Source organism: Rhinolophus sinicus, chromosome 16 (genome assembly GCF_057876585.1).
Source record: "Rhinolophus sinicus isolate RSI-liver-muscle chromosome 16, RSI-T2T, whole genome shotgun sequence".
Classification (NCBI taxonomy): domain Eukaryota; kingdom Metazoa; phylum Chordata; class Mammalia; order Chiroptera; family Rhinolophidae; genus Rhinolophus; species Rhinolophus sinicus.
Genome location: NC_142516.1, coordinates 38105241 through 38129297, shown reverse-complemented (window position 1 = coordinate 38129297; position 24057 = coordinate 38105241). Strand labels below are relative to the sequence as shown.

The 24057-nt window shown below is 41.6% G+C and overlaps 1 protein-coding gene across 1 annotated transcript; it reads left to right on the top strand.

Moving 5' to 3' along the window:
• The first annotated feature begins 16493 nt into the window (after positions 1-16493).
• On the top strand, positions 16494-20663 carry LOC148754991 (spermatogenesis-associated protein 31D3-like). Its single transcript, XM_088792865.1, is given in 8 exon segments — positions 16494-16745; positions 17492-17534; positions 18137-18197; positions 18475-19055; positions 19058-19440; positions 19442-19661; positions 19664-19773; positions 19776-20663. Coding segments are annotated over 8 exon segments (1770 nt in total). The 5' UTR covers positions 16494-16547; the 3' UTR covers positions 19950-20663.
• Positions 20664-24057: the final 3394 nt, after the last annotated feature.

Here is a 24057-nt window from a genome sequence, read left to right as displayed (position 1 = left end):
TACTGCTTTTTCATAATGCATTTTAATGAGTCTTTTAAAAGAGACGGCCAGCTAGAGTATCTGGAACCTATAATTTTAGAATAGTGTTTTTAAAATGCATTAGTGAATTATGAAATAATTGTGGGGTTGCAACAAGCACTTACAAAACAATGAACCAACATGGGATGGATAATATTCATGTAATAAGGGTCAGTAAAATTCCACAAATTTTTTTAATCAGTTTTGTGCATGTATGTGTATACTGGTCTATGATAAAAAGATTATTTTACATATTTTTTTGGAGTTGCTGTCAGAAGAATCTGAAAGCCACTGCCTTAGATTTAAAGCTATCTGAATAAATTTTACAATATAGCAGTTGAAATGAAGTCTCAACAATATATTTGAAATATGAAAGTGTAGATAGCTTTTAGTTACATATTTTAGAGGGCTTGGCATGTTACTTTTGCCTGAGGAACCTAGCTGTGGAATGACGGGGCATTTTTCAAAGGGCTGGGACCCAGGTATACCAATAAATTGGTAGGAGCACAAATACTCATTTAATCTGTGATATTGCTGTTGTTCTGCTGTGGTTGGCTGTAGGAAGTACCCTAAATAGACTAGGAGGACCCAGTTTTCTCAAGGTTTTGTCTGCCGGGAAGATAGCATCACATTTCTCCCCCATTAATGGGAAAGGTACCCGGCTTGGAGAGCTGGAAAACTAATCTTTAACTCCCCTCTTTGCTAGAGAACCTCCCTTTTCTTTCCCACTGGGTCATTAAAGACTATTTGTGTTTTATCCATACCATGTGAGTCTGTAATTTTGTGTAAAGGCCTAACAAGGAGAGTTCTGTCCCTGGAATTAGAAAAATTAATCAGAGTAGTGCAGCATCACACTTTCAATCTGCTAATGAGCTTTGGACAGACATGGCACATCTTTCCCAGTTGATGGATGCCCCTTTTAGAGGATGTATGTTATCCTCACCAGGTCTTTACTCAGTTGGACTAATGTGCACCAGAACCAAAAGAATTCTCAGGACAGGAAGGGACCCCTTACTTTTGTGGCTCTTGCCTCTTTAAGTTTCTCAGCTTCTCACCTACAATCTACTTTCTGTCCCATTAAAATGGCTGCCTATTAAACTCATTAGTGGAATTTGCCACATTGTGTCACTTAACTTTTTCCATCTGCTTATGGTTTAAAATACTTTTTTTATAGAAAGCCCCTATATAAATCCTTTACTCTTCTTTTATAAGGCTTTTCGTTTACTCTTACCACTGCTGAAAATCAATCAAATTATTTCATGACTGCCCTTCTCCCCCAGTCTCCATAAACCGTTTCGTGTTATTCAGGATTTATACACACACACACACACACACACACACACACACACACACCAAGGTCTGACAATTATGTTCGTGAACTCATTCTATAACAGAAAAATGGCTACATACCTCATTCCTGAATATTACTACGGTCACCTTTGAAGTACTCCCCTTGGGAAGCTATGCACTGATGCCAGCTCCTAGTCCACCATTCAAAGCGATTTTGGAACTCTTTTTCTAGAATGGCCGTCAGAGCTGTCGTCGCATTACTCTTGATGTCCTGAACGTCATCAAAATGTCTTCCTTTCAGTTTTTGCTTTATCTTCAGGTAAAGAAAGAAGTCATTGGGGGCCAGATCAGGTGAGTAGGGAGGGTGTTCCAATACAGTTATTTGTTTACTGGCTCAAAACTCCCTCACAGACAGTGCTCTGTGAGCTGGTGCATTGTTATGATGCAAGAGCCATGAATTGTTGGTGAAAAGTTCAGGTCGTCTAACTTTTTCATGCAGGCTTTTTAGCACTTCCAAATAGTAAACTTGGTTAACTGTTTGTCCAGTTGATACAAATTCATAATGAATAATCCCTCTGATATCAAAAAAGTTAGCAACATCATTGCAACAATTTCAAGAATTTAGTTGCCAGACCTCATGTGTCAGATACCACGCTTAGTGGTTTACTCATAATATCTCATGCCATTCCCACCAGAACTTTGTGAGTTAGATTTATTATCCATTTTACAAAAAAGGAAATAAGAACAAGAAAGGTGAAATAACTTTCAAGACCTATGAGGTAATGACCTATGAATTACAGACTTCAGATTTGAACACTTCCATTTTGCTTGTTTCGAATTCCAACACCTCTGCTCTTAACACTATACAAACCGCCTTCCCTGTCTCACTGCAGTCATATGAGTGATGTTTCCCTCTTGCTCTTGACTGAGGCAGAGTCTGCATTTCACTTGTCCTTTTTTTATGTTTTGTTTTCTTCTCATTTGCCTAAGAAGGAAGGCCCATCTCTGTTCTTTAGGGCACACCACCCATTGCTCTGTCCATGACAGACATTACGAGTCGATGGCCATACTCCATTTCCGTGAGCCATCTCAAGAACCCTTCTGCCTCTGCTCTACAGGAAGTCAGACCCTGCAATGGTTAGAGATGAATCCTACTTCTGATTCCTGGCCTAGAGCCATGCCTCTCACACAAATGTACTTAGCATGAATTATTACTAGTATGTTGCTATTTTCTTATTTAAAGTTGAAGAAACAATATTTAGAGACTAATAAGCTATTCTCATGGGCATATTTATGCCTACTTCATTGGGTTCCTGTGACGATTAATTAAATTAATGCACATAAAACTCTTCAAATAGTGTCTTGGCACAAGGTAAGTTATTTATTAGTACTATTATTCAAAAGCACACAAGTTGTATCCATAGAGATGGAAAGGCAGTTGGTGATTGGCAGGGGTTGTGGGGAGGGAGGAATGGGGTGTAACTACTGAACGAGCATGTGTTTTCTTTTTAGGGTGATGAAAACGTTTGATGCTAGATAGAGGTGGTGGTTGCACAATATTGTAACAGTGCTAAATTCTACTGAATCGTACACTTCAAAACGGTTAATTTCATGTTTTATGAATTTGCCCTCAATTAAAAACAAATGACAGAGGTTGTAATGGGTGGGGCAGGACCAAGGGGAACTTGAGAGCGAGTGTGGCCTAAAATTTTGCTCCCTGGGCCCTTCACTCACCTCACCCCAGTGCCAGCCTTGGTAACAAAGCCAGAATTTGGACCTAAGCTTTTAGTTCTCTAAATAAAGCATTCTTTCCACTTTAACACGTTGCTTTAGAAATCAGGGAAAGTCCATTCTCACTGGTAGGTAGTTGTGATATGTGTGCTGGTAATTGCAGATGGAGGAGGAGTGTCCCTCCCTCAGGCAGGAAAACAAGTGAATTTTTAAAGCCCTTTATAGTTTACCAAGCAGTTTTAGAGAAACTAAAATGGGTTGCAACTAATAGGAACTAACTGTGCCCTGCGTAACCATCTAATGTGCATAGTCAACATGACTCAGGTGGGGTTGGGCTTGAAGGGAGCTCTTGAAAGTTTATAGTCAGAAACTTCTCTTGCTGCACTTGGGGTCTGTCTTTAATGACTGCAAAGGAAACTCAAAGACTTGAGAACTGTGTCTATTAAAAGCAAAGTGACATCATTCTCCTCCCTGGTCTGTAAGCAGCTCCCCTGAGCTTGCTGCGGCAGTAATGGGGCTGATGCTGGCCCCTTAGTCTCAGCTCAATAGACCTTAGGGTACGGTCCTGACTTGGCCATAAGCGTGAAGCCACTGGGAGGGTCCTCGTGAAAACAAAATCTCAGATCCACTACTAATCTCTTTGCAGTTTGCTTTATTCATAACTGTGCAAATGTGTTGTAGCCACAACCTATTTGTGGCTCATTGTAAACTCAGCTCATTGCTTATTAATAAACAGGAAGATATTAATAAACAGCCACCTCTCATTTGAAAGCAACTTCACACTCAGAACTTGGCTAAGAATTAAGTGGCAAAAGGAGGTTTTAATTTCTTACATGTTGTTCTTGTACTTGTCTTAAAGGGAATTTTGTGATGGTCTTCACCTGATTTCTGGGTCAAGTGGGAAGCCAAGATGTCCACCATCTACCTCTTTGTCACCCTGGCCGAGATGTACCTACCAGTTGAGCAGAGGGAAGGGCATAAAGGTCACTTGTATTAATTACAAAATCTTGAAGATATCTTGAAAACCTTTTCAGATGTTTTTCTTTCTTTCAGCATAAATTATGAACCTTCTCCCTCTGCTACTAGGATACAAAGATAAACAGCATGGTTTCTGCCTCCAAAAGCTAACAATCTAATGGGAAGATGAACACTGAAAGAGCTAACTGTAACATAAGTGGTAAGGAGCATTCTAAAGTTTGGGGACTAAGTGCCAGGTGAGTAGAGGAGAGGAGATGTTTAATTGTGTTGGTCAGAGGGAGGGTGGGGTGGTTCCTAGGGGGTACGGTATGGGGCAAGAGTACTGAGGAGTTGAGACAAGAGATGACATTTAAACTGAACCTTGAAGGACTTTCTTGGAAAGGTAAGGGAATCGGAGAGGGTGTGTGCATGTGTGTATGTGTCCACTCATGTGGTGGGGCCAGGGAAGAACACAGAACCATCTGCTTAGCTGAATTTAGAAAGAGACTTGCATTGTTGAAATGTGGGAACCACCTGGAGAGGTAAGTTGGGGAAAGAAGAATTGAATACATCTCACTTCCTTATTTCCTCAGTGAGAAAAGACAAAGATATGGAAAGTTTAGGGGGCCCACTTAAAGTTCACCAAGATAAGAATGCAGAGTAATGGAAAATGATGCCAAGGGGAACAATGGTCCTTTAAGATGCTAAGAAGGACAAAGCATTCTGTTTTCCTAAGAGTATAGATGATTTTTATCATGATTTTAGACTGTAAATGTCAGAAAATGTACCACCGAGGACCTATCTTTGCAAAGATGTACAGGAGATTGTACTTCAATGGTCTATGCAGAGAGGTGGGGGTGGGGGGTGGAGTGAGCCTGAGGCTCATGGCTCCATTTGTGGTCTGACATAGGATCACTGTTTCTTCAGCTTTTATTTTTACCATTTTTATTTCCAGACTTGTTTTGGTGATTAATTTTTATTATATGATTATCTATATTCATTTTAGGTGAATAACATTTGTATTTAAATACATTTTCTGTACTCTTAAGGCTGATTTCATTGGCCTGAGGTTAATTTTTTCTCCTTGAATGTAATTCCACTTTTGTCAAAAGACTCAATGGGGAAGTTTTACTTTCTTGCTGGTTTTAAGTAATTTCAGTATTCTACATATCAATTACAATTATATTTGCCAGAATTTAGAAGCTGAAATATATGTGCTGAATATTTGCCATACGCCAATTCCAGTGAGCTTTTCAGCTGTCTCTGTCCTGCTCTGTGCCCAGCACCAGCTGGGCTTTCCTGCCTGGTGATGTTCAAGGTACCAGCAGGTCAGAGAGAAGCTCAGCTCCATTTCTCTCTGGACTTGGGCAATTCCTCCTCTGCCCTCCCCCTCAGGCCTAGGGATGCTAAGGTTTCCCTATTGTTGCTAGTTGTGGTGTTTTGCCAACTTAGATCAGTTGGGTATCCCTTAGTCCCACCCACATCTTTGTAAACTCTTCACTTGCTCTCTGAACATTGAGATTTTCCTGCAGGAACCAACTGATGCTTATTTAGGTATGTTCACTGGGAGCACATTGAAGGTACATATACGATGTTTTGCATTCGTATAGTAAGATTATTACATAAACTAAATCCAGTGGGGTACAACTAGGAAACACCATTTTTCTTTACATTAAAATGAAATGTAAAACTTTAAAAAAACTTTCCCTAATTAACAATGTTTTTGGACTTTTTCTTCCTCGCCTCTTGAAAACAGCTCAGGCAGAGTCATCTTTGGTTATTATTGAAGAGTTATGTTTTCAGGTGTGATAAAACCTAGATCTGCTTTTAGAGAGAGAGAGAGAGAGAGAGAGAGAGAGAGAGAGAGAGAGAGAGAGAGAGAGAGAGATCCCAAACTTTCCATCTTGCATACAATTTAAAAGGCTTCCTCTAGCTCTGCAGCCTCTCCTTAGTTCAATTCTGACTCGGGGCTTTGGGGCTTGGCAGTGGGAAAGATGGGCAATATCTGTTCTTTCACTCTTTTTTATCCTTTCCTGTCCCCCTCAAACTCCAATATTATGGATTTTCATAAATATCCAGCTGGGGAGTAAGATAACAGTCCCCTCTTCTGATAAGCACTGGCTTTCTCTGAGTGATTCACTTGAATGCCTCCCTCAGTTTTCTGTAGGTGGGTGAGAACGTCCCTCTCTCATCTCTACATACAAATTCACCTTTGAAGAACTTTCTCCCTAATGCATCTCTTGTCTTCTCATTCATAAGCTGTTGGGGAGATGAGCAAAGAATGAATTTTGCCCTTTTTTAATAATGCCTGAGAGGATGTGTGTGTGCCTTCCTAGGAGCTCTGCTATCTGTTGCAGCAATTTGGAGGTATTCGTTAAAATTGAGACGTCTAATCTCACATTCTATTATATTGGTATATACGTGGTAAAAGACATATTAAGAAAAGAAAAAGAGGAATATATACAGAAGGAAGAAAGTGAGAAAAATGTTGTGAGAAAATAGAGGGAGAGAAAAATAAAGGAAGGTGGAGATAATTGTAGCCAACATTGAATTTGTTCCTCTAACATCAATTTCAGCTCTCTTGAGTGACAACCATGAGGTTAAGGAGGGATGAATCTTATCTTCAGATCCAGAGAAGGGCCCTGCTTAGTCTAAGCCACTCAGGAGAATTCCATTTCCATGTCATTGATACATATTTAAGTGATTGATACATATTTAAGCCAATCAGAGCATAGCATTCCCCTAGCTACACAGATTTTATCAGGGTAGTCCAATTCAAAGGGAAACTTGGGACTTTTGTATGATGGTTCTAAAACCTGGGTTTGACTTTTCGCTGCCCTTAAATGTGAATATGGAACCACTATAAATGCTGCTGGCAGTCATTTTAGGAGGCCCGCTTAAGAACAAAGCCAACATTTGAAGGCAGATAGAACTGAGAGAACTGCAGAAAAATTGAACCAGACCCTGGACAAAATCATGCCTGGACCAAACTGTGAAAAGTCCTATGGACTTATCAGTTATAGGAACTAGTAAGTTCCCTTGTTTAAGCCAGTTGGATAACTTTTCTGTTACTTGCCACAGAAATAATCTCAACGAATAATGCTTTTGTTGCATTTGAGAAAGTTAAACTGAATTAAACAATTCTCATTTAAAAGACAATACATTTATATCTCTGGATAGCAAATACATTTATAGTTTCTGTTACATACACATTGTAAAGGATCAAAAGTGACATCCACAAAGCCGAAATTTACTGCCTCCTTCATACAGAAAAAGAGTGAGAGAATTTCAAAGAAAACAAGCATTTAATATTAAAGTTGCTTGAAGATAAAGGAAAAAATTATAGATGAGCCATAGCTGAAATAGTTTGAAAAAAAATGACAGCTATTCTGACATAAACTTCTGCCACTCTAGGCAGAACAAAAATGAAGAAAAACTGATACCAGTTTAAGGTCTACTATTTGCCAGTTACTTTTATATCCATTATCACACTGAGTTCTTACAATAATCCTCTGAGATTGCTATTATCTCTTTCCTTCCCCACCTGCATCCCCATTTTACATTTGTGGAAACAGGCTCAGAAAAGGCAAGTAATTTATTCTAGATCATACAGTTATTTAGTATCAGAGGCAGGATTTGAGTCCAGATAATTCTCTTTCTACAACCTCGCTTCCTTGTAAGATATAGCGAGAAACGACAGGGGTATGTAATGCTAAGCACAGTTGTAGCAACTTAGCTGAAACTATCATACACTGGATTCAGAGTGCATTTGTTAGTTGCTTCGTGTGCTGGATGTCTGTAATATTGCAGACCCTAAGCTTTCGATTTTTCGGTATTATTTAATTTACAAGAAAGTCTGGCCCTTTGCCCTGGGACTAGAAAACATAAGGAAAGAATTGGCTTCAGCAGTATTTGCTTCTACAGAACCTAAGCACACATAAAATGCCTTATTCTGATGCACTGCTTCTTTCGTGTTTTCTTAAAAAGATTCATAAACCCTCTGCCAATATGATAAGTGTTGAGGTAAATGAGTTTCTAAATTGTCATTCTATGAATTGCCTTTTGCAGCTGAAACTTCACCACTTAGTCAAGCCCTCCCCTGCCATCTGCTCGGCTCCAAAACTGCTGCAAAGGTTGAGAGGAGCTGCTTAAATTACAAAGAACCATATCTATGATAGAAATTCCATGCCATGAAATCTCTCATTTTTCCAGCTTGTCGAACACTAGCACCAGAGGACCGCACTTTTATGATCACCAACGTATTATCGTAAGGGCCAGATATTCAAAGATAGCCCTTTCATCAACAGATTGTTCACATAATCTATGGTTGCAAACTCATCTCATCCCCGGATGGGAAAGCAGGGATGTGAGGGAAGGACCAATTCAACATTTCTGCCCCAAGGGAATATTCTTACCTAAGATCTCCCAAAAGTCTTTATAAGGATGTGCCAGTGTCAGGTGCTGGGAGGCTTAGTGGGGGGAGCTAAAGTGCACATACTGGGATGTTTGTATTCCCCACTCACTCATCCCAACAGGCACATTCTGCACTGACATTTGGTATTACATGAGAAAGGAGGCTTCGGGGAAGCGAGTGTAGCCTGTTCTCTGTACTCTTTCTACCTTCTTTGAATGCTCTTGGTTGACTTTCCCTACATATGTAAAACTGGGAAATGACTGGAGTGTAAATTAGGTTTTTAAAAAGATAACAGATCTAATACCTTCTTTGAGTAGCTATTGGAAAGGACTCAGGAAAACATTCTGGCCAGTTTCCTTAATAACCAAGCCAGAGGCAGCAAATATGTATGAAGTTTATTACCTACCACTCTGACCCTTTCTCCCCCTTCCACTAATAGATCACTGTGTTCTTTCAGACAGTCTCAGAATCCTTCTTAAAATGTCCCAAGTGGCTGCCCCCATTTAGTCAGAACTGGCACGTGAGATGAAACCTCACTATCCAAAGCTGGTTTTGACGTATTTCTAAATGTGATAATCTTATTCTACCTTCCATTTCTTCCTTAGCTCCTCATGAAGTAATTGATCCTGGCCTCAAAGTCAGGAAGAGGGGATGCCTGGCCACTGAGGCATTCTCAGTAGAGCGCAGACCACAAACAAAGGTGTGAGGTAAGCAGATGGAGTAAAGCAGAGTGTGCATTGGAAAGTCACATGAAATGAACTTGGAATAAGAGGGAGGAGGAAGATTAAGGTGGAAAAATTGCTCTGCTCCTGTAACAAGGAAATAGCCTAAAGAAATGGAGTTTTAGGAAGATTAATTCTGTTGCCATGGACAAACGCCATGGACCAAAAAAAATTCATAAAACAAATAATAAATGTGAAAATGTCTCTTGCGATAGTAATAAAATAATGCATTTTCTAAGGAGGCTAACTTGCCTTATTTTCTGAATGTAATTTTCATAATCTGCTGTTGCTTTTTTTAAATGGCTTATGATACTTTCATTTTTTGTAAGTAGAAGTTTTAAATTTTATGTAATCTGAGTACTTGGTCTTTTGCTTTATGATTTCTTAAAAGGATTTTAAGCTTAGGAAGTCATCCTTGGTTTTAACTTACAGTCCTAATACCTTGTTTGAGTGGGCATTTGAAAAGGATGTTTTAAAAATATTTAACTTCTTATATGTGTTTGGGATTTAATCTGTTATACACTATGAGGGATGAGTCTAAATTAAATTTATTTCCCTGAGCTTCCTACCCAGTTATTCCTGCAGAATTTAATGAATAGTTCTTCCTTTTTAGTGATATCATTTTTATTTTCTAGGAAATTCTTATATAGAACAATCAATTTTTGGGCTATCTAGTCTGTGTTCTATATCTATATACAGAAGATGCCAAAACAATGTATACACATTTTAAGAAAGGAAAAAACTGTATTAAAATTACACTGATTTTAATCAGGTGCAACCACTTTGAGCACCTCTTGTAATTGCAGAAGTCAAACGTGACTTGTATTCTTTCGTTATCAGTATATATTGAGTGTTACAATTTTAATACAGTTTTTCCCTTTCTTAAAATGTTATACAATTTTGTATTTTCTCTTCTTTCAGTAGTGTCCTATTTTAATGATCACAGCTTTATAATACATTACAATATCTAGCATGGTTAGTCTTAGCTCAGATTCTTCATTCAAAATTTTCTTTGATAAACATACCATTTTTTCTTCCCAAGAACATTAGAATCTAGTCAAATTCTACAAAATTTCTTAGAATGTTGATTGGAGTTTGTGTAAGTCATTATGAGGGTTGTAATGACTTTTGCATAATTCATTTATGCGTTTAGGAATTTATGCACATTTTCAATTAATTTTTGATGTTTGTGACTATATAGCACAGATAAGACTAGAGCCAATGATTTAGTCTAAAATAATAACAGAGACATTCTGTCTCAGTTTCCTCATTCACCTGAGCAGTTTAGGGTATAAATAGCTCAAATGGATTTAATTCCTTTTTATTTTTGCATTTAGATGTCTGGTCATGATGTTAACCAATAATCAAGTATCCAATGACATCAGGGAGCAGAATAAAAGAAACAATGATAAACATTGTCAGTGAATGGATTTAGAAACTCTTGAAGGGGAAATCACATCTCAACTCCTATTTTAATGTGAAATTCCTTAGTATTTTCAATGGAAACCCATGATTGATCTCTTTCTACAAAGATCTTCACCTTGGGTATTTATAATTTTTTTTTCACTTCCTTTGCCCTCCTCATGCTGGTGGTATCTGTACAGCTGGTCTTCTGGCCCTGGCTAATTTTTGGTGCTCTTGAATCTCCCTTGACAGCAGAAAGCAGAGATCACTTTGAATAATTCAGTGGAAAATTTAATCTAATCTCATCCTTGCCACCCGTAAGAAAAAACCTGCTATGAACTAGAAATGTAATGCTGGGTATTATCTGAATCCTGTAGGCCTCTCTTCTTTTTTTGCTTTGGTGAATGACTGCAAAGGAATTTAAAGCATTATATAAAACATGGTAAACATTGATTTGTTGACATGGCAATTGAACTGGACAGCCTGCTTTCTTGCAGGTAAAACTAAAGAAGGGTATCAGATTCTAGATTTTATTTATAAGGGCAAACCATTTAAGGGTAAATCACTAAAGAAGGATATCAGATTCTAGATTTTATTTATAAGGATAAACCATTTAAGTGTATTCATAAAAGTTGCTAACTGTCGTAGTGATGTCTAATTTGCTTTTAAACTAGACATCTGGCTTTGAACACAGATGTAAAAGCAAAGCACAACAACAACCCAAATGAAGGAATCTCTGTCAATCAAACACTTTAGCTGCAAAGACTGACAACCTGAAGAATAGGGTTGACCTGATGTGATTGCTCAGTTCACTGATGTGAAGGAAAGGAATCCTCAATTTGTTGCTGGCTAAGGAAGTCCATTTACAATGCAGAGAAGTTAAGAAATGCTAGTAGAAAGTGGAGAAACAAACGGGAGAGAAAAAGTGTCAGGAACAGAAGAAACAGCAACCAGTAGAGTGGGTGGTACCCATGTTGAAGAAGATTATGGTGACCACTGTTCCCTTGCTGGACCCCACTGATCTCCATCTCCCAGTACTTGTCTTTTTGTAGCCCTTGTCCTTTGAACAGGAGCTTGGACTATGACTTACTTTCACTAGCTGGAGGTGGCAGAGTGATGCTGTATCAGTTCTTGGTCTAAGCCTTAATAAGTTCTGCCTTTATGCTCTTAGGAGCGCTGATCCATCTTATAAGAATTTTATCACCCTGCTGGAACTACATGGAGAGGCCATAGTAGAAGCCACATAAGAGGGAGAGGCCCTAAGAGGGAATCCCAGCCATCCAATATCCCAGCTAAGCTCCTGCTGACCTACCAGCTAGATGAATGAATACATATGACGGACCATTGGTAAGATCAACAGAAGAACCACCCAGCTAAGCCCAGCCCAGATTGAAGAGTTGTGAGCAAAAAATATTCAGTTTTAAGCCAGTAAGTTTTGGGTTGGTTTATTACACGGTAAAAGAGAGCTGCTGGTATGTTAATGGAGTAGAAGAGTCAGGAATCAGGACCTAGTGACTGTACTTTCTGGGATGGCACTGTGTAGAGAGAAGAAACAGGCCTGGGACCACAGCAAGCTCAGTTCAAATCTTCACTATGCTGCCTTTTAGCTCTGTGGCCTTGGACAAACTATTTAATCTTTCTACAGCTCAGTACTGTCATCTGTAAAATGGGCAACATTTCTTCCCACACAGGAGAGTTAAGCAGTGAAATGACTGAAAGTTTGAGTCACATATTAAATACACACCAAACATTAATTTTATTTCATGTCCTCCCTGAGGTTCCCTCGCCACCTGAGAGGATAAAGGTGATCTAAACTGCATTAACCCTTAAGGGTAGTCCTGTGACCTGCTAAAGGCAGTTCCGTCATACTCCAGTTTTTTACCGTGTGTGTGTGTGTGTGTGTGCGCGCGCGCGTGCGCGCGCGCGTGCGCGTATTGGATAAACACAATCATTGTGATTATATGAAAAAAGGTAAATTGCTAAAATACAAGTAATAGACTTTTTAAAAAGAAAGGATGGCAGGCTTGGGGCCACTGCTCATGTCAGTGTACATTTGTGTCTATATTCTAGACCGTCTATATCTGCTCCTCTGATGTACCACCATTGTTTACTAGACTCAATTTGGGCCATCAAGGATCATTGAAGCTACATTGAGCTTATTAGAGAACGCATATTATATTTCCATTAGATTTTCACAAATAAAGCATTACTGTCTCAATTGTTAAGTTCACTTAGGCAAAAATTGCTCACCTTTAGGAGGTACTGGGTAACATTTGGAGCTTTCTGAGTACTTATGTTTACACTGGAACGTGATTTAGGAACCTGGAAAGAAAGACATCACACATTAAGTATCTACATTATGTTAAAACTATATATAAATCAAGTTTCCAAGCATTCTGAGAAAACACACACACACACACACACACAAACACACACACTACACCCTCATGCACAAAAAAGGATTAAGGAGACAAGAAATAATCCTGCCCTGGACTAAGTTTTCAATTTGTAAAATAAGAGAGTCAGACTAGAAGGTTCTCCAAGGTCACTTCCAGCTCTGAATATAGCAGGCATTTCAAATCCCATAATTATTTCATGAGTGTTCTTATGACCTGAGCTAGTCCCATTCAGTTGAATAATGGGACTTTAGTTGAGAACACTGGGACAACAATTCTGTTTTTCATTTTAGGAAGCCATCTTGGGAGCACCAGAGAAGTGGCTTGAGAATGAGTTAACACTGAGAAAATAGAACTGAAGGATGGTGAGTCAGAAGCTGAATGTATTGCTGTATTGTGGAGAAATAGAAGCCAATGTATTACAATTTTTGCTTACGCCAGAATTCATCTGGCTTTCTATCATCTGAAAGAGAGAGTCCTACGTGATAAAGTGATTAATTTGCATATTTCTCCAAGAGTGCTCAACTATCTTCTCTTTTGCCAGTCTTCTTTCCAAAACAGAGATCTGACTGTGCCTTTCTTCTGATTATGAAAACCCTAGCTTCCCACTGCCCTCAATACAACGTTCAAGCTTCTTAAACTGTCCTTCAATGTCTTTCACAATCGAATGCCCTTCTACATTTTAGCCTAACTTTTTGCTAGTCTTATCCTTTGCTTTAGTTTGACCAGGGATGTACTTTGAAGTATGTTATAGGTTTGCTCATGTTCCCCCTGGCTGCATTGCACTTCCTCTACCCAGACCGTTTTCTGACTTTCTAAGAATTGAACCTTGAGCACATAAGGTGTTCATTTTTTTAAAATGTTAAGCATTACATGTCACCATCATTCCTAATGATTCAAGGGCTAAGTTTGAGAGTGTTGGCAGGAGGGCAAAGAATGCACCCTGATAGTCAATGAAAACTGCATTTAGAGATCAAAGATCTCATTTTATACAGAAGCTAATATGGTTATACTACCAAAATCCAGGAGGCAACAAATTTTGACAAAGTGTGACTTTATAATTACAAAAATGAAGGAGCAAGACATGAAAACATACGTCTGCACCAAAACGTGTACACACATCGTCAAAGCATTTTTATTCATAATAGGTACAAAGTGGAAACACCCAAATGTTCATTAACTGATCCGTGTATAAACAGAATGTGGTATCTTCATACAATGGAACATTATTTGCCATAAAAAGAAATGAAGTACTGACATATGCTACAACAGAAATGAACCTGGACAGCATGTTAAGTCAAAGAGGTCAGAAAGAAAAGGTCACAGATTGTGTGATTCCATTGCATGAAATGTTCAGAATTCACCTAACTACAGAGAAAGTAGATTAGTGGTAACCTAGGACTGGGGGACATAAGAAGATTGAAGGGTGAAGGCTAAAGGGAACAGTGTTGAAAGTGTTCTAAAATCGTGCTGATGAATGCACAACATTGTGAATATACTAAAAGACACTGAATTGTACTTTTAATAAGTAAATTGTATGGTATGTGAATTATATCTCAATAAGATGTTTTTTTTAATAAAAAAAATTTATATGAGCTTCACTCATAGTTGTCCAAACTGGAAAGCAACCAAAATGTCCAGAGTGAGTGGATAAAGCAACTGTGGTACATCCAGATAGAGGAATATTATACAGCTGTTAAAAGAAATGAACATTAAGCCATGAAAAAAAGACATGGAGGAATCTTAAATGCATATGGCTAAGTGAAAAAGCTAATCTGAAAAGGCTACACACGATAGTTTGCCACGATTCAAACTAGATGGAATTATGGAAAAGGCTAAACTCTGGAGACACTAAAAAGATCAGTGGTTGTCAGGTGGAGGAGGAGGGGATGATGGAATAGGCAGAGCACGGAGGATTTTTAGGGCAGTGACTGTTCTCTGTATGACACTAGAATGGTCAATACATGTGATCATACTTCATCCAAACCCAAAAAATGTACGACACCAAGAGCGAACCCTAGTGTAATCTACGGACTTGGAGCGATGATGATGTGTCCATGTAGGTTCATCAACTGTAGCAAGTGTCCCACTCTGGTGGGGAATGTTGATAATGGGGACGGGTGTGTGTGTGTGTGTGTGTGTGTGTGTGTGTGTGTGTGTGTGTGTGTCGGGGGCGTCAGGGGGAATATGGGAACTTTGCACTTTTTGCTAAATCTGCTGTGAACCTAAAACTGCACTAAAAAATAGTCTAAAGAAGGAAGAAGACGAGGAAAAGGAGGAAGAGGAGAAACAGTGGGAAAGGGAAAGACAACCTCCCATCTCAGGGGGAACCAGCTCTGAAGTTTTCCCTGACCCCTTCCTCCTCTCCCCCCTGGCAGAACAATCTATTGCTTCTTTCTCAGTGTTGTGTGTTCTTCTTCCTACTTCTCTTACGCTCCGTATCCCTTTATTGCGGTTGTGTGCAGGTATCACTTGCTGCACTATGACCTGCCTGAGGGCAGAGGTAATGCCTGCTGTTGTTAACGTTTCTACTAGAAATACGACACAGGAGAGTACAATACAAGTTTGCTGTGTGAATGATGAAGGGCATCTTACAACTACTGTTTTCAATGCAGCTTAAAGTATTTTGCTCCAGAATCTGTTATTCGGCCATTTGGTATCCTGAAAAGAGCTGCACTCATGTCTCTCATCCCGGGATAGTGATCAGGATGGGCATGACAGAGCACTAAGGACTGTCCCTAGAAAACTGAGAACTTAGGAGAATTGTACACTGATGACTTATCTCTAACGAGCCTCCTCAAATAGAAGCATATTATTCTAGTAAAGCTTTTGAAAAACACTCCTCCTTGGAGACAATATGAACAAGTGCAGTCTGCAATCTGGGACCTGACTTCTGTGTGGTGATGGACCTCAATTGGGAAGACGACATGGGGTTGTAAGGAGAAGACCTCACTCTACCAAATGCCATCCCCGGGTGGCTGCCTGAAATGCTCTGGGGAAAGTTTTAATACAAAACCTAGGGAGATATGTAAAATATGTGAGATGTATTCTTGGGAGGGATGACATTTTCAACTTTTATTATTCATTTATACCTTACTGAAACAACTTAAGATTTGCTGTTAAACATTTACAAAACTAAATAAGAGTAAAGGAACTTCAAGTTCTGTATCCAGGTTCCTGTAAGGCAAAATGTTCTACAGGAAAGATGAGTTTGAGGACAAATATGGCCCTGCATGTAAATGTCTGGGTACAAGCAAACAATCTTTGCAGTACTTAGACTTTCAAGGTAATGGATGTGGTAAGCTTGTAGTCAGGGTCACCAAACAGTTAAGGGGATGAAGGTCATATCTGGGTTACATGTGGAACAAGCAGAACATTTCATTAAGGTAAGTATATAATAAGATGAAAGGTGGATTGGAAAACAGGAAGGTGGGTGGGGCAGAGGGACCTACAGGCCCAAGAGGGGTGGAGGGACCTCCTGGACTGGTGGGGGGGGGGCTTGCTGTGTCAAAACCCTTTGTGACTCATCAATCGTCTGTGATGCAGGCCTGGCAATAAAGTCAGGGTCTGCACTCTCAGAGCTCAGTTGCTTCAGGCAGCTTGGCGATTCAGATAATGGAATTCACACTGTGGAATGTTTTCTCATTTCTGAATAGCCTTTGTGAATCTTGTCTATGCTTCCTCTCAACATCCCAAAAGGCTAACCACACCCTCACTTGCACGTATGGGTTGTGGTTGCTCCTTCTGTTGCTGTGCTGCCTGGTGGGGATTCCATCTTCACCAACAGTCTGGGAGACTGAAAACAGGCAAAAGGTAAGCCACCCTGAGCCAGTCCCAGTAGCCTTCCTTATTGTTGTTTCCATTTCTAGTCCCACCTTTTAAAATGAGCGTGATTGGCTCAGAGTAACATCTGAGGTAAAGAGTCTGAGAGGATAGGACATCGTTCTAGGAGAATAGGCTGGGCAGGACTCGGGGTTCAGCTGGGACTGTTTCCTTGGAGGCTCACAGGCCATCTGGGTATGTGTCGATGGGGGGAAGGATTCCAGGATCACACCCCAAACAGTGATTTCCTGGCCCCGGATTGCATTGTTTAGAGAGATTGGGATCCCTGCAGGAGAACAGAGTTCCCCAGCACTTCATCATGAGTCATATTCCCATGTCAGGCATCACTCCACGGAGGATTCCTCTGTGTTGGGCTGATCCGGAGAGCAGCGCTGAGCCTCTGAGAGCTTCTGAGCAGAGGCTGGAGCCTGAGCTCTGCCCCAGGTTACAGGGTCTTATCGGAGGGAGCAGAGATGCGACTGCTGGCCTCAGATACTACGCCCTCCGTGAACAAAGGACTTCTGACTGAGAACACCAAGTGTGGACCTCATAGGCAAAATCCTTCTTTGAGTTTTTCAAAGAAGGAAAATCGAAGACATTTTAAACCTATGCAAAATTGATAAAAGGGAGGAATACAATGTCTTGCAATTAAAATGGAGTCATGTTATTCTTGTATCATGAGTGTCTGAGTTTCCTGTGGAGAGAAATGACAGAAATGATTCTCTTCTTTTTCTCAGCATCAGGGCAGAGCCAAGAGAAGGAAGCGTGGGACACGGAAAGGTAAGTTGTGCCTGTTCCACCAGAGCTCTCCAAGGGTGAGAGCTTCCTGAGAGAACTTTCTCAGCTCCCAGTCCTTTCCATGAGGTCCCAGGGCCATGGTCTCTGAGGATATTAGTAGCTATAGTAGATAAAGTCCCTCTCAGTAAACAGAGCCCTCAGAGAAGAGGCTCATGGGAAGGCAGTCAGACCCTGTACACTTCTCAGGTCCCCTGCTCTGCCATCCCTGGGCATGAGCAGTGATGGACCTGAGCAATGGACACTGTCTAATAGATGTGGAGACTCAGAACTTCTGTCCTGTGACCTGGTGGAAGTGCTTTGACTTCCTGGATGATCAGATTCCCCTCTGAGGTAACCACTGACATCTCTGATTCACAGAGAGGTTTTGAGCATCAAATCAGATAATGTATGTGAAAGTACTTTACAAATGAAGCAACAGACACATGAGGGAACCTTGTTAATATTGTCATCGACCACTTTACCACATCTACTGATTCTTGTGGGTTTCACAGACTAACATCACAATGGTTTCCCATAAAGGGACTCCTGTATGAAACCTATGGTTCTATTTTCATCCCATGTAAATCATTCCTCTGGTTTCCCAGGTTGCAGATATTACCAGAGGGAAGAAGAGGAGAAAAAGAGGCTGATTTCTCTCCTGAAAAGGTGACTAGACTTTCCCCCTCTTTCCTGATCCCTTTTGGGGTGTTGTATGCAATCCAGGGGTTCAGTGCAGCCTTCCGTAGTCATGGGGTGGAGTAGCCATAGGAACGGGGATGGGAATGAAGGCCTGGGGTGAGTGCTACTGAGTGTATTGTGAAGTCCTGGATGTGGAGCAATGGGAAAGGCGGCAGGTTTCAGGTGGCCCCACCCCACAGGGCCATGAGGTCTTCCATCCTTTGTTCTGGTCCTGGCTGCAGCTTCTACCTCCTGTCTCTTTCAGTCCACTGGGCCAGAATTATGATATTACGCGCTTTCGTCGAATGTTATGTCCAGACCCCTTCTGTGAGGTGTGTAATCGCGCAACTGCTGAGATCAATAGTCTACTATACCCAGAGTCCTTGGAAGATGCCACACCCTCTGTGTCCTCTTTGGATTCTACAGATTCTGTGACTGAATCACCGTTTCCTCTGTCCCCCCCCTTCTCAGCACTACGTCCAGGAGACCCAATACCAGGCCCTCTGCCTGAGCCTTCCTCACCGTCACCCCGATTTCTGTCCACTAATTCAGTGACCCCCTTACCCAACTCTCCTTCAGCTTTCCCACTGGGTTGCTCGTTGCCACCAGAGCCTTTTCATCCCTTGGAATCCAAATTCCCGGCAGAACATTCCCAATCCCAACGCCCTGGCAGCCCATCACGTGGCATTCTGAGAATGGATCCTCTTTTGAAACCAGAGGCCCCCTTGACCCTGAATACCATCTTTCTTGACCCTTCCCTTTCCGAATATATCGACCCCTTACCTGATTTGTCAGAAAATGATCCCCACCAGTTCATTTGCTCACCATCACGTAGCAGCAGTGACGCCTGCATCACCATCACCAGACTCCAGTTTCACTGACTGAATCTGAACAACGTAAGCCAGAATACCACCGCAATTCTTCTACCAAAACGTTAGAGTCAGGTGTTGATAAGCATGACGCAGTCATCGCCCTTCCTTTCCGGAGCAACGAAGACAAACCAACGGAACAGCATGTGCATCGGCGGCCCTCATATTCTGAGGCCTGGGAGGATTCTTGGCTAGAAAATCATATCTGTCTCTTCTGTGGTTTCCCATCTTTGCAGAGCGAGTCCTTGCCCTCTGCTGTCCATGTCCTGGGTGACTACTCCTCAGTCCTTATTTTCAATAGAACATCAAATGCCTCCACATGCCAAGAATACCCAATGCTTTTCCATCCTCTGCCTCCATCCTTGCCTGATATCCAGCCTTTCCCTCAAACCCTGCCCAGGCCCACCTTCTGTCCCCACGCCCAAATTACCCCAGATTAGGAGGTCTGGAGTGCATTTCCATCGACCCCAAAATGAAGCAGACACAATCACATCATCTGAAGAGCAACACCTGGAGTGGCGTGTGTTGCAGAAGCAACAGGGACGTTTGTGGGGTTTACCCTCCGTGGGCCAAAGATCTCAGAGGCCTTTAGTTCTTCAGCTCCCCACTCTGCTTACTGCCAGCCCTCCCAGGCTCAAGTTTCAGTCTCCATCCTTCCTCTAGACTTCCCGCTCAGCAATGAGATTCGCAAAACTATTTAGACCATCACCTGCAAAAGAGGCTCATCCAACACCGGTGGGGCCTGCCCCGCAGAATCCATGAGTCTCTCTCCCTGTTGAGGCTTCTGAGCCATTGTGCAGACACATCTGAGTCAAAGAGCAATTACGGTCCGTGCATACAAAGGATTGAGCCAACCCAACAGCTTCTCTGACAGGAGTTCAGAAATCCTTCAGCTCAAGGAAGATGAGCTGAAGGGTGAGGTTGTCGTGACAGGCATGGGGAAGTTTCTACAGGAGAAACTGGGGTGTCGGCGTGAAACAGATATGCCCTGCCCTCAAGAGCACCTTCCCTCACCAGTGAAGTTTGCTCAAGCTCAGCAGAAGGCACAAATACCAGCCCAGGGAGGGCCCAGCCAGGGGCATCCTTTCAACTCCAGGGCTCCCTGCTGTAAAGGGACAAAGTCACACCAACAAGCTGCTGGCTTTGCTGCCAGAGCTCTACAAGTCTTAGACAAATCCGAGACAAGGACAGACAATGCCGCCAGAAGGTTGCGGTGTTTAAGGAGCAATTCTTCTACCAGAAACACCTCCAACCCAGGCCCTATAGGGAGACGGTGGCCCATGCAAGCCCTGGGGAAGATTTCTGCAAGTATTAAACAAATGTGAGAGAAGGACAGACAAGCCCAGACAGCTGCAACATTTAAGGAGCAGCTCTTATGGCAGATGCACCCCCGATCCAGGCACCACCGCGAGGTTGTGCCCCATCCAAGCCACAGCTACAGGCGACAAGCTGGCCAGGGGCCTCAAGCTGCTCTCACCACTGCTCAAGGCAGTGCTTTCAGAGATGAGTCTCTACTAGTCACAAAAATGTTCCCTAGAATTTCCAGGGAAAACATTTTCCCACCCCCAACTAGTTTCTTCCTTGTGGAGAGAATTGATTCTCCCTAATAAATGTTTCATCAATAATAGTGACACTTTCTGTGAACAGTATTGGGGACATGGGTTTTGGATAACTCGGGGCTTGTGCTTAGGGAAAGGAAGGAGTTAGTTTAGCTTTTACCTATTGCCTTCTTTGGCTTCTAAAAGGTGACCAGTTCTCTGGAGCTCTAGTTGAGAAATAGATATCATGTGCCCCCAAAAGCCCATTTAGTCCCTGATGAAGTTTGGGGCGATGGGCTGTGTCTCCTTCCTCTTAGCTTAGCCCTAAGGACCACGTATAGCAGCCCACACTTTCCCCCTCATGGATGTGTTATACCCTTTAGGGCGGTGGGGAACACAGGCCCTCTATATCTGAAGAGGGTCAACGACAGGTATATTTTCAGAAAGTATCAGAGAAGAAGAAACAGTTCCTTGATCATTATGTAGAAGTCAGTGCTTAGAGGACACCAGATGGGTCACCCCCCAATGGGTGTGTTTGGGGGAAGGGTGTTGCTGCAATGCATCCTGGGCTGGTTGGGGTGGAGTCTAGGAAGAGCATAGATCCTGCTTATAAGTCTGCCTTTTAGGTCCTGTTAGTGTGTTGGGGAAGCATCCTTTATACTTGACACTGAAGTTTCTCTACTGGAAAGTCACCTTGGGGAAGTGGTTCCAATCCTTGGGTATTTCTTCTAGCTGTCGGTTTGATGATCCGACAGCCAATATGTATATGTATTTTTTTGCCAAGCAAAAACATCACTCATCTGTCAGTGGTAGGAATGCTGACCCGGAACCACTACCTTCTGGTGTAAAAAAAAGCTGAAAGTAAGGAAATGATGCCTTAGAGTGAGTGGAAAAGGGGAATTTCAGAAGAAAGGAAAAGGGGAAAGAATGACCTGGCTGCTGGAACAAAGGTCTACGTGTCATCATCCCTGCATTGGCACCCTGTCTTGTTCCCAGCTTCCTGCGTCTGATTCAAGCTCCCCTGCTTGAGGCTGATCAGAGCACCACACAGCATACTGATGCCATATACCAAAAAGGCACAGGGCTATTGTTTGTGTAGTAAAAGAGTATTTGCAGGGATGTCATCAGGCCTGGCTTCCCTGTCTTTGGGGAAGGTGATCTAGATGCCTTCCTTCCATCCATGCTTGATGCAAATATACAAGATCTTGCCCTTAGCATGTACCATTCAGCTGTGAGGATGGAATGTCACCTTTGATATTCATGGTCATGGTGGAGCCATAATAAATCTCCCCCAGAACACTTGTAGCTCATGAATCTGAGGTGAAACTTAGACTATGCACAAGGATTGCAGATATTTATGAGTTCACCGTGGACTTCCATGGAATGATGTTTTTGACCAAACTGCACACATACCCATCCTTACAATAGAGGTCTGGAGGGAATGCATCTCAACTTGTATAGGCTGAGAGTTAAAAATACGATGAATGTCCTAGAGAGCACTTGATATTTTTCCAGAAAGTCTTGTGAATGCTCGGTGTTTAAACAAACAACAACAACAAAAAAATGCAAAACTGATGTCCACCACAGTCCTCTCATTACCAGACTTACATCTTCTTGTCCAGAGTTATGCCACTGACATTGCAATGTCTGAAGCTTAGGGTCACAGGAAGACTGCAGATTCTTGGAGGTCCTGGGAGGGAAATAAGGTGAGATGGGGCCCAGAGCAGGGAACTTGAAGAAGAGGGGAGACACTGGAGGGCTCTAACCTCCGTGTGGATAGACCAAGGCAGACTAGATGGTCTATCATTTAACCAACATTTCAAAAGCTCCGCTATAAATGGGACCCTTCCAATACACTTTCATCCTTTTTGTCTGGCAAAAACCCATCGCTCTGCCTTTTCCAGAAATTCCCTCATATAAATAACTGATCACTATTGGATCAAAGCTTACAATGGAGTCTACTGGTGCCCAGATAAACTGAGCCCCTGTACTACCTGGACCTAATTCATTCATTTCACAAATAATTATCGATCTTACTAACGTGAACAAAACAAACGGCGCTGAGGTCACTGTTTCCTTAGTCAACGCTGTCTCTGATGCTACTCAAATCGACTTCACATGTCCTTCCCTTTTCCTCAGACTGAGCCCGTCTTCATTTGCTCAGCAGATGTACTGGACCACTGTTCACAGAGGAGCTAGAAGCCACGAGATGAGAACTGTTCACCAAAACACTTTCCTATTCCTCCATTCCTTCTTCCTTACTGCTTTATGGAAAGAGATTTCCTTACCTATCTCAAAGGAATGACACTTCTTGAAATCTCCTTATTGAGAAATAGCTAAACTCAGACATTGATAGACTGATGCACCCTTGCCAGGTAGCCTTTTGCCCCTCCCTCTCCTGAGGCACCGGACATCTTCTATTTTTTAAAGCTTTTTATTACAGAAACGTTTAAACACAAGAGCAGATAGAAGAATACATCTTCCCATGCACCCTCACCCAACTTTCACAGTTATCATCTGGTATGTGTGATGCATCCCATTTCTTTACACTACAATAAAGTGAAAAAGCCCACTGAAACATCTTGCCATCTACCTTTCAATCCTATGCTATGTGCCCATGTCAAAGTTCTCACATTTATTTGATATTTATCACCCATGGAACAAATTTCTACACCACAAATGTAAATAGCATTGCTGACGAAAAAGCACTGAACTTCCACAGGATTTGGCAATCGGTGCTGTTCTCCCTTTTACTCAATCCCGAGGAGTCGTCTGAGTGAATTTCCCCCTCAAGTCCACCCAAGAAGTAATGTTACGGAGCAAATCCAGTGCACAATATTGCTGTCCCCTAATCACACAGTAACTATACTAACATGTAGAAAGTATTCAAGTAGAAATCTATCCATGCTGATAAAGACTTTGTATCGCTATATGTCTGTTCAAATATTTAGAAGAAATTCTTTCAAGTCAAATGTTTGAAATGAGCTATTGTGTTTTGAATTAAACAGTAGATCAAGCCACACATGTTCAAATGCTTTCCTTTCCAAATGCCATTCAAAATGAAATATTAGATGAAAAGATGCTGAACATCATTAGCCTTCAGGGAAATTGAAAAGCAAAACCACTAGGAGATAGCAAGCACCACATACACACAAGGACAGCTAGAATCAAAAAGTGAGATAACAAGTGTCACTGAGAATATGGAGAAAGTAGAACCCTCACACATTGCTGGTGGAAATGAAAATGGTGCAGCCGCTTGGGAAAACACTCTGGTGCTTCCTCAAAATGGTCAACATAGAGTTCCCAGGCGACCCAGCAGTTCTACTTGTAATATATACTCATGAGAAATGAAAGCACATGTCCACACAAAACTTATAAACAAATATTCTTAGCAGTGTTATTCACAGAGTAAAAAGGTGGAAATAACCCAAACATCCATCA